At 43.3% G+C, this 19778-nt stretch overlaps 1 protein-coding gene across 1 annotated transcript in view; it reads left to right on the forward strand.

The window, feature by feature from the left end:
• Window positions 1–19778, forward strand: part of LOC124794666 (trans-1,2-dihydrobenzene-1,2-diol dehydrogenase-like) — a 108862-nt gene that overhangs the window by 31646 nt on the left and 57438 nt on the right. Inside the window, exon 3 of the mRNA XM_047258198.1 lies at window positions 10955–11246. Coding sequence (XP_047114154.1) covers window positions 10955–11246 — 292 coding nt within the window. The remainder of the gene's footprint in view (window positions 1–10954; window positions 11247–19778) is intronic.

Genomic DNA, 19778 nt, shown 5'->3' on the forward strand with positions numbered 1-19778 from the left:
ATAAGGAACAATTTTCCAACCCATTTTCCTGATTTTCTCCTGTGTCATAAGGGCTGTGTGGTGTTTGGCATTGTCATGGTGTAGTCTGATGAGCTGACCCTGAAGCTGTGGTCTGTGGGTCTTGATGGCATGTCGCAGCTTGTCCAATGACATACAGTAACGGTCCCGGGTCTGTTGTTCATAAAAGTCTTGGTTTCTTCTTCTGAGAGGAACCCGGATGACGCCACTCTGTGGATTGGGTTTTGCCCTCAGGTTCGGACAAAAACAACCATGTTTCATCCTGGGTAATGACGCCGTCAAAACACTGTTTCCACTCTTCAGTAAAGGTCTTCATGAGACCCTCACACATTCTTCCTCATTGTTTTCATTTATCTTGTCAGTAATCTAGACACCCAACATGCACAGATTTTTCTGTACCCTAGTGGCTGTACCAGAGATACCACACTACCCAATGACAAACAAGTCATTTCATAAAGCTGTTGTGTCGTTACACTTCTGTCATTTTGGATGATTTGATCAATGGTCTCTCTATTCACATCACTCACTGCCATCGTTTGTCCAGTAGAGAGAAATCACCTGCTTTAAACCTCTGCAACCACCGTTGGATACTGTTGCGATCCCATAAACAGGGAGCAACTTGAATGTGAATCGATGTGGCAGAGTCATCGCCGGTCTTGAAGAGGAACTCCATCACCGACCGTTGTTGCAACCTGACATCTATTTCACGGTCCATTATGGCTAATCTGTAAATAAAAGAAAATACTTTATATCTAAAAACAAAGATGATGTGACTTACCGAACGAAAGCGCTGGCAGGTCGATACACACACAAACAAACACAAACATACACATAAAATTCTAGCTTTCGCAACAAACGGTTGCTTCGTCAGGAAAGAGGGAAGGAGAGGGAAAGACGAAAGGAAGTGGGTTTTAAGGGAGAGGGTAAGAGTCATTCCAATCCCGGGAGCGGAAAGACTTACCTTAGGGGCAAAAAAGGATGGGTATACACTCGCACACACATACACATCCATCCACACATATACAGACACAAGCAGACATATTTAAAGACAAAGAGTTTGGGCAGAGATGTCAGTCGAGGCGGAAGTGCAGAGGTAAAGATGATGTTGAATGACAGGTGAGGTATGAGTGGCGGCAACTTGAAATTAGCGGAGATTGAGGCCTGGTGGGTAACGGGAAGAGAGGATATATTGAAGAGCAAGTTCCCATCTCCGGAGTTCAGATAGGTTGGTGTTGGTGGGAAGTATCCAGATAACCCAGACGGTGTAACACTGTGCCAAGATGTGCTGGCTGTGCACCAAGGCATGTTTAGCCACAGGGTGATCCTCATTACCAACAAACACTGTCTGCCTGTGTCCATTCATGCAAATGGACAGTTTGTTGCTGGTCATTCCCACATAGAAAGCTTCACAGTGTAGGCAGGTCAGTTGGTAAATCATGTGGGTGCTTTCACACTTGGCTCTGCCTTTGATCGTGTACACCTTCCGGGTTACAGGACTGGAGTAGGTGGTGGTGGGAGGGTGCATGGGACAGGTTTTACATCGGGGGCAGTTACAAGGGTAGGAGCCAGAGGGTTATGTTTGTGTTTGTGTGTTTATCGTCCTGCCAGCGCTTTCGTTCGGTAAGTCACGTCATCTTTGTTTTTAGATATATTTTTCCCATGTGGAATGTTTCCCTCTATTATAAAGAAAATACTTTTATATATCAACTTAGAGCTAAATGTTCCAAGTATGTTCGAAAAAAATTTCATTCTCCCCCTGCAAAAAATAAAAAAATTAGAGATGACCCTGCAAAACATTTTGAACGCCCTTTGTATATAAGTGGATCAAAGACGGATGCAGAAGAATCATTACAGCAATTAGAAGGGCGGCAAATTGGGAAATGTACTGACATAAGCACCTGTGATACAGGTGATATTATTATTATCCAGAGCCTGTGAACAAATATCTCGAAAAAGGCATAGCTGGTCAAATGCACATATGCTGTTGTAGTGAGCACCTGTAGAAAATGGTAGAACGACAGTGAAACTCCCAATGGGCGATAAGTAGTTGTATGCCCACAACTGTTCACAGAACATGGGATTTGGAGGCTTGCCTGCTGTGTAAAGTAGGATAGGTGCGAATCTGTAGCATCTCTGCCAAAAGAGCACAATGCTGCTGCACGCACAAGTAGTTTCAGAGCACACCATTCGTTGTCGAACTTGGGGCTCCGCAACAGACAACCGTATGTGTTCATTTATTGGCCCAACAATATTGTCAGTTACAATTCTGGTGGCCAAAGGATCATTGGGATTGGGCCACGGATCAATGGAAACATGTCGCCTCGCCGAATGAATCACGTTTTGCTAAACCAGTTCAATAGTCATCTTTGCAAACGCCCTCATCCATGCAAACAGCGGTTCGAAATTTGCACCATGCCAAGGATGCAGGCTGGTGAGAGCAGTATTATGCTGTGGGAGACATTCTGTGCACTCGCATGGGACCTCTGATAGTAATCAAAGACACGCTGGTCGCTGTGGACCACCTGTACCACTTCATGCTTGATGTCTTCCCTGCCAGCGATGTCATCTACCAGCAGGTTAATTGTCTGTGTTTCAAAGCCAGCATCGTGCTGCTGTGGTTTGAGGAGCATTATAGTATACTCACATTGATGTCTTGGTCACAAAATTCACTTGATTTTAATCGAGTAACCCATTTTGGTCACTATCAAGTGCCATCACTGCATACACAAATCAGCAAACTGGTGTTTAAGGAAATTACATGACTTGTGAATGGACATCTGGCGCAACATACCTCCACAAACCTACCAACAAACTGTTGAATCCATGATATGCAGAATTGGTGATGTATTGTGTTCCAAAGATAGGCCAACATGTTATTGAGCAGGTGGTCACAATATTTTGGCTCGTTAGTATACCAAAACAATACAGAGCCACATATAAAGAATATATCTACAATGAGCAGTTGAGTACTTCCATCCATGCTTATGAACAATTTGACATTTTAATTCAGTTAACAGGTACTCTCTGATGTTTTTCTTCTTGAAATTCTTTTGGTTGTTCTGATTTTGCCATTCTCTCTACATCTACATTAGTACTCAGCAAACCACTGTTAAGTACGTGGCAGAGGGTAAGTCCCATTGTAGCAGTTACTAGGGTTTTCTCCCCTACCATTCATGTATGGGGCACAGGAAGAGTGATTGTTTAAATGCCTCAGTGCATGTTGTAATTAATCTAATCTTGTCCACACAGTCACTACGGAAGCAATACATAGGGGGTTGTAGTATATTCATAGAGCCATCAATTAAAGCTGGTTTTTGAAACTTTGTAAATAGGCTTCAAGAGTCGGCCAGTTCAGTTCTTCAGCATCTCTGTGACACTCTCCCATAGGTCAAACAAACCTGTGACCATTCATGCTGCCCTTCTCTGTATACATTCAGTATTACCTGTTAGTGCTGTTTGGTATGGGTCCCACACATTTCAGCAATATTCTAGAAGTGGTCGCAAATGTGATTTGTTAGCAATCTCCTTTGTAGATTGATTACATTTCCCCAGTATTCTGTCAATAAACCAAATTCTGCCAACTGCTTTACCCATTACTAAGTCTGTGTGCTCATTCCATTTCATATCCCTACAAATTGTAGCACCCAGGTTACATCTACATTTATACTCCGTAAGCCACCCAACGGTGTGTGGCGGAGGGCACTTTACGTACCACTGTCATTACCTCCCTTTCCTGTTCCAGTCGTGTATGGTTCGCAGGAAGAACGACTGTCTGAAAGCCTCCGTGCGTGCTCTAATCTCTCTAATTTTACATTCGTGATCTCCTCGGGAGGTATAAGTAGGGGGAAGCAATATATTCGATACCTCATCCAGAAATGCACCCTCTTGGAACCTGGCGAGCAAGCTACACCGCGATGCAGAGCACCTCTCTTGCAGAGTCTGCCACTTGAGTTTGTTAAACATCTCCGTAACGCTATCACGGTTACCAAATAACCCTGTGACGAAACGCGCCGCTCTTCTTTGGATCCTCTCTATCTCCTCCGTCAACCCGATCTGGTACGGATCCCACACTGATAAGCAATACTCAAGTATAGGTCGAACGAGTGTTTCGTAAGCCACCTCCTTTGTTGATGGACTACATTTTCTAAGGACTCTCCCAATGAATCTCAACCTGGTACCCGCCTTACCAACAATTAATTTTATATGATCATTCCACTTCAAATCGTTCCGCACGCATACTCCCAGATATTTTACAGAAATAACTGCTACCAGTGTTTGTTCCGCTATCATATAATCATACAATAAAGGATCCTTCTTTCTATGTATTCGCAATACATTACATTTGTCTATATTAAGGGCCAGTTGCCACTCCCTGCACCAAGTGCCTATCCGCTGCAGATCTTCCTGCATTTCGCTACAATTTTCTAATGCTGCAACTTCTCTGTATACTACAGCATCATCCGCGAAAAGCCGCATGGGACTTCCGACACTATCTACTAGGTCATTTATATATATTGTGAAAAGCAATGGTCCCATAACACTCCCCTGTGGCACGCCAGAGGTTACTTTAACGTCTGTAGATGTCTCTCCATTGATAACAACATGCTGTGTTCTGTTTGCTAAAAACTCTTCAATCCAGCCACACAGCTGGTCTGATATTCTGTAGGCTCTTACTTTGTTTATCAGGCGACAGTGCGGAACTGTATCGAACGCCTTCCGGAAGTCAAGAAAATTAGCATCTACCTGGGAGCCTGTATCTAATATTTTCTGGGTCTCATGAACAAATAAAGCGAGTTGGGTCTCACACGATCGCTGTTTCCGGAATCCATGTTGATTCCTACATAGTAGATTCTGGGTTTCCAAAAACGACGTGATACTCGAGCAAAAAACATGTTCTAAAATTCTACAACAGATCGACGTCAGAGATATAGGTCTATAGTTTTGCACATCTGCTCGACGACCCTTCTTGAAGACTGGGACTACCTGTGCTCTTTTCCAATCATTTGGAACCTTCCGTTCCTCTAGAGACTTGCGGTACACGGCTGTTAGAAGGGGGCAAGTTCTTTCGCGTACTGTGTGTAGAATCGAATTGGTATCCCGTCAGGTCCAGTGGACTTTCCTCTGTTTAGTGATTCCAGTTGCTTTTCTATTCCTTGGACACTTATTTCGATGTCAGCCATTTTTTCGTTTGTGCGAGGATTTAGAGAAGGAACTGCAGTGCAGTCTTCCTCTGTGAAACAGCTTTGGAAAAAGATGTTTAGTATTTCAGCTTTACGCGTGTCATCCTCTGTTTCAATGCCATCATCATCCCGGAGTGTCTGGATATGCTGTTTCGAGCCACTTACTGATTTAACGTAAGACCAGAACTTCCTAGGATTTTCTGTCAAGTCGGTACATAGAATTTTACTTTCGAATTCACTGAACGCTTCAAGCATAGCCCTCCTTACGCTAACTTTGACATCGTTTAGCTTCTGTTTGTCTGAGAGGTTTTGGTTGCGTTTAAACTTAGAGTGAAGCTCTCTTTGCTTTTGCAGTAGTTTCCTAACTTTGTTGTTGTACCACGGTGGGTTTTTCCCGTCCCTCACAGTTTTACTCGGCACGTACCTGTCTAAAACGCATTTTATGACTGCCTTGAACTTTTTCCATAAACACTCAACATTGTCAGTGTCGGAACAGAAATTTTCGTTTTGATCTGTTAGGTAGTCTGAAATCTGCCTTCTATTACTCTTGCTAAACAGATAAACCTTCCTCCCTTTTTTTATATTCCTACTAACTTCCATATTCAGGGATGCTGCAACGGCCTTATGATCACTGATTCCCTGTTCTGTTCATACAGAGTCGAAAAGTTCAGGTCTGTTTGTTATCAGTAGGTCCAAAATGTTATCTCCACGAGTCGGTTCTCTGTTTAATTGCTCGAGGTAATTTTCAGATAGTGCACTCAGTATAATGTCACTCGATGCTCTGTCCCTACCACCCGTCCTAAACATCTGAGTGCCCCAGTCTATATGTGGTAAATTGAAATCTCCACCTAAGACTATAACATGCTGAGAAAATTTATGCGAAATGTATTCCAAATTTTCTCTCAGTGGTTCTGCCACTAATGCTGCTGAGTCGGGAGGTCGGTAAAAGGAGCCAATTATTAACCTAGCTTGGTTGTTGAGTGTAACCTCCACCCATAATAATTCACAGGAACTATCCACTTTTATTTCGCTACAGGATAAACTACTACTAACAGCGATGAACACTCCACCACCGGTTGCATGCAATCTATCCTTTCTAAACACCGTCTGTACCTTTGTAAAAATTTCAGCAGAATTTATCTCTGGCTTCAACCAGCTTTCTGTACCTATAACGATTTCGGCTTCGGTGCTTTCTATCAGCGCTTGAAGTTCCGGTAATTTACCAACGCAGCTTCGACAGTTTACAATTACAATACCGATTGCTGCTTGGTCCCCGCATGTCCTGACTTTGCCCTGCACCCGTTGAGGCTGTTGCCCTTTCTATACTTGCCCAAGGCCATCTATCCTAAACAACCGCCCAGCCCATGCCACACAACCCCTGCTACCCGTGTAGCCGCTTGTTGCGTGTAGTGGACTCCTGACATATCCAGCAGAACCCAAAACCCCACCACCCTATGACACAAGTCGAGGAATCTGCAGCCCACACGGTCGCAGAACCGTCTCAGCCTCTGATTCAGACCCTCCACTCGGCTCTGTACCAAAGGTCCGCAGTCAGTCCTGTCGACGATGCTGCAGATGGTGAGCTCTGCTTTCATCCCGCTAGTGAGACTGGCAGTCTTCACCAAATCAGATAGCCGCCGGAAGCCAGAGAGGATTTCCTCGGATCCATAGCGACACACATCATTGGTGCCGACATGAGCGACCACCTGCAGATGGGTGCACCCTGTACCCTTCATGGCATCCGGAAGGACCCTTTCCACATCTGGAATGACTCCCCCCGGTATGCACATGGAGTGCACATTGGTTTTCTTCCCCTCTCTTGCTGCCATATCCCTAAGGGGCCCCATTACGCGCCTGACGTTGGAGCTCCCAACTACCAGTAAGCCCACCCTCTGCGACCGCCCGGATCTTGCAGACTGAGGGGCAACCTCTGGAACAGGACAAGCAGCCATGTCAGGCCGAAGATCAGTATCAGCCTGAGACAGAGCCTGAAACTGGTTCGTCAGACAAACCGGAGAGGCCTTCCGTTCAGCCCTCCGGAATGTCTTTAGCCCCCTGCCATACCTTGAGACGACCTCCCACTCTACCACGGGTGAGGGATCAGCCTCAATGCGGGCAGTATCCCGGGCAACCACAGTTGTAGTCCGATAGGGGGATGTGTGGGACGAGCTGGCCGTCCCCAACAAACCCCCATCCGGAACCCCACAGTGATGCCCATTGGCAACAGCCTCAAGCTGTGTGACCGAAGCCAACACTGCCTGAAGCTGGGAGCGAATGGATGCCAACTCAGCCTGCATCCGAACACAGCAGTTGCAGTCCCTACCCATGCTAAAAACTGTTGTGCAAAGAACGTCTGAACTAATCTACAGAGAGCGCAAACAAATCGACACAAAATTTAAACGGTTATTAAAATACAGGATTGCCTAGTAAATGCAGTAATTCTGCTACTTGCGCACTGCTGACACACTGCTCGGCGACGGAAGGAGACTACGCGATTTTACACTATTCAGGTACTAAAACGCGATGCTACAACTCTCAAATACTATAATACGCCCGAAGTTTATGAATTAAACAATGCAAGTACCAAAAACCACGCAAAGAAATTAAGAATTAAACTATGTAACAAATGAGTGAGCTAGGAGTATACGACTTGCTGCTGCAGCTGCTTATCCAACGACGGCAGGGAGCACACTTGCAGTTGACTGATTACAGCTGTGGTTCATTGATATTATAGTCGTAGGGTATTACATTTTTTTGGTTTGTGAAGTGCAGAATTTTACATTTATGAAAATTTAAAGTAAATTACCAATCTTTGAAACACTTTGAAATCTTATCAAGAGCTGGTTGAATATTTATGCAGCCTCTTTCAGACAGTACTTCATTACAGATAACTGCATCATCTGCAAAAAGTCTGAGGTTACTATTAATATTGTCTGCAAGGTGATTGATATACATTACGAACAGTAAGAATCCCAACTCATTCCCTTGGGCACACCCAGGTTACTTCTACATCTGTTGATGACTCTCCATCCAAGATAGCTTGCTCCATGCTCCCTACCAAAAAATCCTCAATCCAGCCACAAATTCCACTTGATACCTTGTACAATTGTACTTTCGATAACAAGTGTGGATATGGTACTGAGTCAAATGCTTTTCAGAAATCAAGAAATACTGCATCAACCTGACTGCCTTCTATCCAGTGCATGGTCAGCTGTTTTAAACTTGAGCTGTAGTTCCTCTACATGCCCCTGCCCTGTGCTGAAGGTTCATAGTTCCTCATTCATATATGACACTACTGGTTTTTAATCTGCTATACTGAACACACATACCTTTTCACTTGTTTGAGTTGTCCTTTGTACTTTGGTAATCATTGTTGCCACAAACACATCAGGGTCACTGATACCAGTTTTGAAGTGGACATCCTCAAAGAGGGCAGGTCTATTTCTCGCCATTAGATACAATATATTTCCATCATGACTTATGTTGCAAACTGTCTGTTCTAGATAGTTTTCAGAGAAGGCATTTAGTAGTGTTTTACAGGATGTCTTATTCCACCCAACACTAACAAAACTGTAATTTTTCTAATTGATTGTTGAATAATTGAAGTCTCCGATGATGGTAGTGTTCTTTGGGAACTTGCATACAAGCAAACGGCGGTTTTCTCTAAATTTTTTGTTTACATTCGTAGACGAGTCTGGTGGGAAGTAGAAGGATCCAGTTAGCATTTAATGCCCATCCCTGGTACTGAGATTTGCTCAGTCTTGCATGCAGCTTCAATTTCTATTTCTGTGTATTTGCGTTTCTCGTCTACTGCAGCAAATACCCACTCCCATTTCCCATTATCCTGCCATTTCAATATATGCTTAAAGTTTTTCCCAGCAATCTCACTGCTCTCAATTTCAGGTTTCAACCAGCTTTCTGTCCCTAGTATTATATGAGCTTCACTGATTTTCAGGAGGACTTCAAACTCTGACATTTTGTTGTGCATGTGGGCAGCATTCTTTTGGGTCTTACACTTATACTTGTGGGTCTCATACAGCTGTCTTTAGTGGGACTGGGTTGAGAGTCACTTAATCTAAAAAGCCCTTGTGTGCACCCCACAAACATTGTAAGCTACCTGGGCAGCAGCCTCTGTTGTGTTGTGCACACCTGACCCAATTGCAGGACCCTACAAATCTCAACCCTATGGTGCAAATCCAGGAAGTCACAGCGTAGCTTTTCACAGAACCTTCGAATTCTGTGTTTCAGTGCTTCCACTTGACTCAGAACCAGGGGCCAAGATCAGTTCTGGGGACAATGCTGCAAATTGTGTGCTTTGTGGGAGCTCTGTGCACAAGGCTGGTGTTCTCACCCTTCTTTGCCAGTCACTGGAATGACCTCGGAGCCCATACGACAGACATTGTTTGTTCCAATGTGTGTCACAATCTGCAGTTTGGTTGCACCTTATTCCTTCATTGGATGCTTGAGTAGTGTCTTCAGCATGTTGAATGAGGCCTCCAGGCATACACACTGGGTGCATCTGATGTTCTTTTCTGTCCCTTGTTACCATTATTTGCTGTACATGTGAACTGCTGATGATTAATAGACCCCTACCCTTTTGCATGTGCGTCCTCTTGACACTAGACTAAACAGATTTCCCCAAAATAGGTGAAGTGAGTCTCACTGGTTTAGTTTCAGTTAAATACAGCACCTTGAACTTGTTGGTATAAAACCCTGAGTTCTCCCTGGTCCCTGTCTGCCTTGTACAGGATGCCTACATCTACCATCAATATGCTACTCACAGTCAAGTGGACAACTAATGACAGATCCTGTTCTTCCTCAAGAGGAGACAGAATCCACAGGAGACAATAGTACAAAGGTACCGCTATCACAGGTACACGACTCTTGGGAGCTCTTCTAACACACTGATTCACAGCATTTATTTACAACCGATACAAAAGTTTTACAAGTTTGCACCTGTTACTGTCCTTCAAAGTAGTCACCAGCATCGTGTAGAACCCGTTGCCAGTGATGTGGTAGGCATAGTATACCGTTAGCAGAGCCTGTTCTGTTGATGGTATGAATGGCACGGTCTAAAGTTATGGTGATTCTCGTGTATGACTGTGATGATGTTATCCTAACGCATTACATTCCTCCGCGGCAGACCGTCAGTGCACAGTATTACTGTTCGCTTTTGGAGCATCCCTTGGGACCAGCTTTGCGAAAGAAGCTGCAGCACTTTCTGCACAACCCACCCATCATTTTGCATGACTACGTGCGGGCACATACAGGACAAGCTGTGGCTGCTCTGTTCAGTCGATGGGCCTCGGAAGTACTGTACCATCCACCATATTCCCGGACTTAAGTCCTTGTGACTTTGATTTGATTCCGAAGATGAAGGAACCATTTGATGGCATTCGCTTCAGAACTGTTTCAGAGATTCGACAGGCAGTAGACCGCTCCATTCTCACCGTCAACAGACCAGGCTCTGCTAATGGTATACTACGCCTTCCACATTGTTGGCAATGGGTTCTACCCAACACTAGTGACTACTTTGAAGGACAGTAACAGGTGCAAACATGTAACTCTAACTCTTTTGTATCGATTGTGAATAATTAGTTGCCACTATTTAAGTTCCAACCCTTGTACACTGCTTGGAAAGGCAAGTGAGATATTGAAGTCCCAGTCCGGCACAGAAGTTTAACACATCACTATTGCTTTATCATAAAATTATTTGTGTTTTTGATTGTTTTTAAGCAATTATCATATTTTTGCAGATGTTGTATACATTGGAGCTGTCCATCCGCAGCATCTTCCTATTGGAAAGATGATGTTGAATAATGGGAAGCCTATACTCTGTGAAAAGCCATTGACTATGAATTTGAAAGAAACAACTGAACTGATTTCATTAGCAAGGGAGAAAGGATTGTTTTTGATGGAAGCAATTTGGTCTCGTTGTTTTCCTGCATATGACATGCTGAGAAGGGAAATGGAAGCAGGGAATCTGGGTGAAATCGTCCAGGTTATTGCTAGTTTTGGCTGTCCAATAGAAAGTGTTGACCGCATGAGGTAAGATGTATTATGTTTTTGTTCTTACCTCTCTTGAAGCAATATTACTAAATGAAAAAGGCAGTTTTCTTTCGTAAGAATATAATATGATTCATTTTTTAATCCATACCAATATTATAAATGCAAAAGTAACCCTATCTGTTATGCTCTCATGACTATCCCACTGAACCAATTTCCATAAAGTTTGGTATGGAGGCAGTTTGAATGCTGAGGAAGAACATAGGCTATTTTAGAAAGTATGTAGTACAATATAGTTATTGATTTGAAGAATATAACATGCAATATGGAACAACAATTACTCTTTAAAAAATTTATTTACTCTTTGATTTTTGAACTTCATATTTGTGAAAATCCTTGTATTGTTTGATATGTTCTACATAATACAGTTCAACTTAATGAATACAATGTTTATACAATTCCGCTTGTTTAATCCACTCTAACATCAGCCACAAACCCATCACATTTTTGCCACTGGGGGTCATGTGCCTCTGTTTGAATTTGCATGAACACCTTGTGGTTATGTGGTTAGCACTGAGGCATCATGATCATGGGTTCTAGGGTTCTGTGCCCAGCCAGGTTGGTGTTTTTTTTCGCTGGTAGTGTACATTGTCCTCGTCGTCATTTTACCATCATTGACATGCAAGTTGCTGAAGTGGCGTCAAAAGACTTGTGCCAAGCTATTGAACATCCCAGTTGGGGTCTCCTGGACAGTAAAGCCCTATGAACATTTCATTTCATTTTACTGATTCCGGATGCAGCTGTGCCTAATAGCCAGAATACAATTCTTGTACGATCCTCAATATAATCAAAATATCCACGGGTGTGCTGCCGGTCTATAGTGTCCAACGGGCACAATATTTCGGTGATCATACATGTCGCCATCATCAGGTGAACTGACGGACTGAGCTCCTGTGAACGTGCCGGCACGGAGATCTGTACGCTATGGCTGCTCAGAGGGAACTGGGTTCGGTCACGGCGGCGGCCGATTTAAATACCCTCCGCCCGCGGCACGCTCCCTCCGCGCCATGGTCGCGCGGTGAGACAGTTTACGACGGCGTCTGAGATGACATCGGTGTGATGGCTCTGTCCGCCGTGGTCGTCACAACTATACGTTTGCTCGATTTACTCTTGATTATCCCAAACGCTGGTTCCCAAGCCTTGCTAAGATTATAGCCACAGTCATGGTTTATGAGGTCGTCATTGGTGCGAATTTCGATGGCCTCTCTAACAACGCTGTCCCAGTATCTCGACGTCTGTACCAGAATCCTCGTGCGGTCATACTCCATGGCGTGATTTTCCGACAAACAATGTTCAGCGACCGCCGACTTGCTCGGATACATCAGTCGAGTGTGCCTCTAGTGTTCACGGCATCGATCCTCGACGGTACGCATCGTCTGACCAATATACAACTTGCCACATTGACACGGAATCTGGTACACGCCGGCCTTCCTCAAACCGAAGTCGTCTCTGGCGCTCCCCACCAGTGCACAAGTTTTATTTGGAGGACAAAACACAGTTCCAACCCGGTGTTTCTTCAGAATGCGGGTGATTTTCCCCGAGAGTGCGCCTGTGTATGGAATAAATGCAGTGCCTACCTCCTCCCTCGTGACTTCATCCATCTCAACAGGTTGTGCTGCAGTGGTTGGGTGGAGAGCACGTTGAATCTGCCACTCTGAGTACCCATTTTTTCGAAATACAGTTCTCAGATGTTCCAATTCCTGGGGTAGACTCTCTGCGCCAGAGATAGTGCGCGCCCTATGTACTAGACTTTTAAGTACCCCATTCCTCTGTGAAGGGTGGTGGCAGCTGTCTGGCAGCCGTCGCAATCTGTTCCACCGTGCGACCGTGGTGCGGGGCGCGGACGGCGGAAGGAGCGCGCCGCGGGCGGAGGGTATTTAAATCGGCCGCGACCGAACCCAGTTCCCTCTGAGCAGCCACAGCGTACGGATCTCCGTGCCGGCACGTTCACAGGAGCTCAGACCGTCAGTTCACCTGATGATGGCGACATGTATGATCGCCAAAATATTGTGCCCGTTGGACACTATAGACCGGCAGCACACCCGTGGATATTTTGATTATCAAATACGCCGGGAGAAACTCAAGAATCAGATCCTCAATATGTTTAATCCAAGCAAATCCATACTTGCACATTACTTATAAATGTGAAAGTAACTCTCTCTGTAACATTTTCACAACTAAACCACTGAACCGATATCCATGTAATTTGGTGTGGAATAGCTTGAACTCTGATAAAGGAGATAGGCTATTTTACAAAGTGTGTTGTACAAGATATTTATTCATTTGAAGAATATTATGCAAATTAAGGGAAAATGTTTACTTTTTGAAAAAGCTATTTGCTCTCTCACTTTTGAACTTAATTATATGTGTGAAAATGCTGTTATTGGTTGGTATGTTCTACAGGATATGATTCACTGTAATCAATACAATGCTTATTCACTTCTCAGCAGTATAATTAATATGTCTATACTGATACCAGTATTAGTAATTGTGAAGGTAAATCGCTCTGTTACGTTTTCGTGACTCTCTGCTGAACCAATCCTGATGGTATTTTGGTATGGAGGTAGCCTAAACCTTGAGGAAGACCGTAGGCTGCTGTAGAAAGTTGTATCTTTTTGAATATTATTAACATTTTTAAATATGGTGTACATGAGTGGCATGCAGACAACGCTGGCATGGTGGTTGGCAACTCTAAGTGTGTATAGATTATTCCATGACAGTGAAAATTCAATGTTGTGTGCATGGTTTATGATATTGAGTTCCTACACCATCTGACATAGCTAGAGAGTTTTGATTGAGATACAAAACTAAAATTGCATGATAAGCCTGAGGACCATATTTAAAACTATCACTGTAAGCCTCTCCAACATAAGTCTGATTTAGTGCATAGTTCTAAGAGAGCTCAAGCTGCAAAAGTTACTCAAATGCATCAAACCTCAGAGCAATCTCATGTCTGCCAGAACTTGGATGCAGACTGTCGGGCAGCCCTAAAAGCTACAGAGACATCAGAACAATCACAAGCCCATCACAGTTTAGACACTGAGCACCATGCATGTCTCAAAGTTTCCAAGATGCTTGCAGATGATGACAGTGTCATTTAAAGGCTGTACAACAAACAGAGTCATACATTTACATGTGGAATTTGGGAGAATTTTGGGGAGCAAAAAAATTGAAAAACATTCATCGTGTACTTACCTACCGGCACTGCATAAGTTTTTTATGTATACACCTCTACACCACTATATACACAGAAACTGTAAAATTACTAGCTTGCTTCCAGAATGAGATTTTCACTCTGCAGCCGAGTGTGCACTGATATGAAACTTCCTGGCAGATTAAAACTGTGTGCCCGACCGAGACTCAAACTCGGGTTCGAGTCTCGGTCGGGCACACATTTTTAATCTGCCAGGAAGTTACTAGCTTGCTTACTCACCATCACTCATCACAACAACATTACTGATATGTGAGCAAAACAGTGGGTAATGGCTAGTTATCTTACATAGTATGTCATTGTTGTAGTAAATTATGGAACAGAATAGCTGGCTAGTACTTATGTTCAGGAGGTGAAATGTTTGGTATTGCTGACAGAAACAGATAAAAGTATAAGTGATGACACTAGCCTAGCTTTTAGAAAGCTGTTAGTTCCTTTCTTTGGGAGAGGAGAGGTGTCAGATGGGAAAGCTTAAATGTAGGGGCAGGTCATTTGGAACAAAGGATAAGAGGGACACACCAGTAGTGAGAATGAGGGTGGGTGATGCCCTCACACTCTCCTGATCATCGTGGGACAGAAGCTGCCACAGTGCTCGCCAGTGTACCGTCTTTGACCTGCTACTCTCTGTGATGCCTCCCCTTTCATCTTTGTCTACACTTATCCCCACTACAGGTGGGACCCCAACATTCTGAAGTCTGAGGACCTGTACTTACAAGGGGAGGCCGCCAATTGTGAAATTCAGATTCGATTCATACTGCGCATAATAAAAGCTCATGGCCAGAGGTGTAATGTGGCAAAGCACCAAGATGCACTTCTCAGCCATTGTCGAGAAAATTCACATTAACTGTCGCTGCACTGCCACTGCGCTGCCACTGCGGTGAAATACTCTCTACGATTAATAATATTCTACAGCGTCGTGGCGCAGCAGTAAGCGCTCGGGTTCGTAACCCGAAGGTCGACGGATCGAATCCCTCGTCATGCAACTTTTTTTTATTATTTGTTTTTTTGTAATTCAAATGTACACACACACACACACACACATTATATATAATTCCCGGCAATCAGTTGCAACAATTATGCATATAATAAGTTGTTGAAAGTCATTTGTCGTGGAAAAATAATACTTGAAATGAAACACAATATCACAAATAATATTCAAGTGGATACAATCTATTGAAAAGTTCGGTATACACTCGCACATCCTGAACAATTAGTGACCAGAAGTAGCTGGAGTATCGCACAAACCAGAGTCATAGTTATCATAGAAACATGTAAAACAGAAAACAGCACGACATCGAGGACATCTGATAAACGATGCGTTTTTACAAGAACAATTGTTTTTTAAATTACCTGTTGGGAAACACACCTGATTGACATTCTGAAAAATTGTTCTATCGTTCGTCAGGTTTGATGCATACCACGTGTATCGTATCATATCGGCAAAAATCGGAGAAAACAATTGGTGGTGGATGATGGATTGGATTTTTATACAATCGTCTCTGGAGTTGATGTCACGGTTTCGCTCGATTAAAAAAGCACAATTTTGAAGGCGCTTGATCAAATTTTTTACCTGCTGGTAAAAATACACGTCACACAGTTGGACGAGAGGAGTGCACTTTGGAGGAATGACTTTTATAGTGCACGTTGGTAACTTCTTATCATCCTGGAACATCTCAGTATAACGCCGAGTTTGTTTGCCCACTCCAAGAGTCGATCAGAAGGAGAAACTCTTTCTTTTTTACGTATGGTTGCAAAGCATTACGCAACAAGTCCATGAACAAACCCGTTGTTAGTTTACCGGATTTGGAGGATGTAATAACAACGTTGGTATACTTCTTGGCGTACTCGTCGACTGTCTTCTGTACTCTGGGTCCAAACATACCTGTGGACTCTTGGAGGCATAGGAAAACAAGAGGCAAGACTCGTCCAGACATCGTGATTGAATATTGTGCCGTATACGAATGCGTCACCTTGTTCATGTCGTGTCGGTTTACCAGGACAGCCTTTGACCCTTTTTCGGCGAGAGTTCTGTTGAACGTGGACTGGTACTGGCACCCTGACAAACAAAATATAAAAATATAGTTTATATAAGAAATATACGAAATCTGTGTTGTCAATCATATATCAGATTATCATATTCTATCATCATGTCATATGACATTTGTGAATAGCTCTTTACGTACCTGTTTGATCAGTATTAATTACGAAATCTTTGTCAAAGTTAGCTATCAACATTCGCGTCTGGATCCGAAATGTGTCCGCTGCGGCCAAAATTTCGTCTTGGGTAGCCGTCTCTTTCCGGGAAACAAATTTTGTGATTTTCCGTTGCCGAATACCATGCTTCTTTTTAAATTCGGTGATCCATGTTTTTGAAGCTTTGAAGTTGAAATCTGGGAATTGACTTGCAGCGCCCAAGGCCCACTGCTGCAGGTTTCTGGTAGTAACTTGCTGGAAGTTTTGTCGAGCTTCTACGAAGCGATCATGCACCCATGAATCGATGGTACAATATTTATCAAATTTGCTACCGCCACATTTGATTTGCTCTTCCCACCTGGATAAATAGCCCATATTTGTTGAACGAGAGCACCCCTTTTTTTGTAGAGTTTTGAGACTCCAGCCTGGATGTTCTTTGGCCAGATTTACAGCTCTAATTTTGTAATCCAGCGAAATATAATCGTACCCTTTTTTTTTTTCTTCTCGTCCGGCTCGTATTCGTCTGATGATTCTTTGGCAATGGGACTCGTTTCAACGACTTCGTAGGCATTATTATCGTCGATTTCATTAATGTCTATCAGTTCCTCATCATGAACAAGGGTTTTTTCGGCGAGCATTTGCAGCGTATTCTGGAACATTTCTTCCCCAATTAGCATGGCTTCTTCGTTGATTGATGATGACGGTTCTGCTGCGATGCGATTACTGTTACGAAGGAGGCTTTCAAAATACACCAACGCATCTTTCAATTGTTGTTTTGCCACTTCACTGTGTATAGAATCTTCTTCGATCACATCACTTTCATGCGAAGGGCCCGGATCGCTCTCCAATAGTGCCGTCTCCATTTTTCCGTTTGTTTAACGGGATGTACCAAAGCTCTCACGTACGCACTGATTTTCGACGATGTTATAAGTTGCGCTAGGGACCGCATCTACCTTCTTTCAAAGTTAGCAGGCAACTACGCTGTTATGTGGCGGCTCTTTTCGGCCCTCTCAACATCTGTCCTTAAAGTGCAACGAGCCAGTAACGGAGTTTATATTTCATACCTGCCACAGCAAATTTGTGTTCGTGGGGTCTCTATTCTAATTCGAACGTTTGACTTACAATATACGTATTCGTTTTGGAATATCGTTTCTACGTCTTCTTTCAACAACTTGTTGTTGTTGTGGTCTTCAGTCCTGAGACTGGTTTGATGCAGCTCTCCATGCTACTCTATCCTGTGCAAGCTTTTTCATCTCCAGTACCTACTGCAACCTACATCCTTCTGAATCTGCTTAGTGTATTCATCTCTTGGTCTCCCTCTACGATTTTTACCCTCCACGCTGCCCTCCAATACTAAATTGGTGATCCCTTGATGCCTCAGAACATGTCCTACCAACCGATCCCTTCTTCTGGTCAAGTTGTGCCACAAACGTCTCTTCTCCCCAATCCTATTCAATACTTCCTCATTAGTTATGTGATCTACCCATCTAATCTTCAGCATTCTTCTGTAGCACCACATTTCGAAAGCTTCTATCCTCTTCTTGTCCAAACTATTTATCGTCCATGTTTCACTTCCATACATGGCTACACTCCATACAAATACTTTCAGAAATGACTTCCTGACATTTAAATCTATACTCGATGTTAACAAATTTCTCTTCTTCAGAAACACTTTCCTTGGCATTGCCAGTCTACATTTTATATCCTCTCTACTTCGACCATCATCAGTTATTTTGCTCCCCAAATAGCGAAACTCCTTTACTACTTTAAGTGTCTCATTTCCTAATCTAATTCCCTCAGCATCACCCGACTTCATTCGACTACATTCCATTATCCTTGTTTTGCTTTTGTTGATGTTCATCTTATATCCTCCTTTCAAGACACTGTCCATTCCATTCAACTGCTCTTCCAAGTCCTTTGCTGTCTCTGACAGAATTACAATGTGATCGGCGAACCTCAAAGTTTTTATTTCTTCTCCATGAATTTTAATACCTACTCCGAATTTTTCTTTTGTTTCCTTTACTGATTGCTCAATATACAGATTGAATAACATCGGGGAGAGGCTACAACCCTGTCTTACTCCCTTCCCAACCTCTGCTTCCCTTTCATGTCCCTCGACTCTTAGAACTGCCATCTGGTTTCTGTACAAATTGTAAATAGCCTTTCGCTCCCTGTATTTTACCCCTGCCACCTTTAGAATTTGAAAGAGAGTATTCCAGTGAACATTGTCAAAAGCTTTCTCTAAGTCTACAAATGCTAGAAACGTAGGTTTGCCTTTCCTTAATCTTTCTTCTAAGATAAGTCGTAAGGTCAGTATTGCCTCACGTGTTCCAGTGTTTCTACGGAATCCAAACTGATCTTCCCCGAGGTTGGCTGCTACTAGTTTTTCCAATCGTCTGTAAAGAATTCGTGTTAGTATTTTGCAGCTGTGACTTATTAAACTGATAGTTCGGTAATTTTCACATCTGTCAACACCTGCTTTCTTTGGGATTGGAATTATTATATTCTTCTTGAAATCTGAGGGTATTTCGCCTGTTTCATACATCTTGCTCACCAGATGGTAGAGTTTCGTCAGGACTGGCTCTCCCAAGGCCGTCAGTAGTTCCAATGGAATGTTGTCTACTCCGGGGGCCTTGTTTCGACTCAGGTCTTTCAGTGCTCTGTCAAACTCTTCACGCAGTATCGTATCTCCGATTTCATCTTCATCTACATCCTCTTCCATTTCCATAATATTGTCCTCAAGTACATCGCCCTTGTATAGACCCTCTATATACTCCTTCCACCTTTCTGCTTTCCCTTCTTTGCTTAGAACTGGGTTTCCATCTGAGCTCTTGATACTCATGCAAGTCGTTCTCTTATCTCCAAATGTCTCTTTAATTTTCCTGTAGGGATTATCTTACCCCTAGTGAGATAGGCCTCTACATCCTTACATTTGTCCTCTAGCCATCTCTGCTTAGTCATTTTGCACTTCCTGTCGATCTCATTTTTGAGACGTTTGTATTCCTTTTTGCCTGCTTCATTTACTGCATTTTTATATTTTCTCCTTTCGTCAATTAAATTCAATATTTCTTCTGTTACCCAAGGATTTCTACTACCCCTCGTCTTTATAC

The sequence above is a fragment of the Schistocerca piceifrons genome, chromosome 4 (genome assembly GCF_021461385.2).
Source record: "Schistocerca piceifrons isolate TAMUIC-IGC-003096 chromosome 4, iqSchPice1.1, whole genome shotgun sequence".
NCBI classification, from domain to species: Eukaryota; Metazoa; Arthropoda; class Insecta; order Orthoptera; family Acrididae; genus Schistocerca; species Schistocerca piceifrons.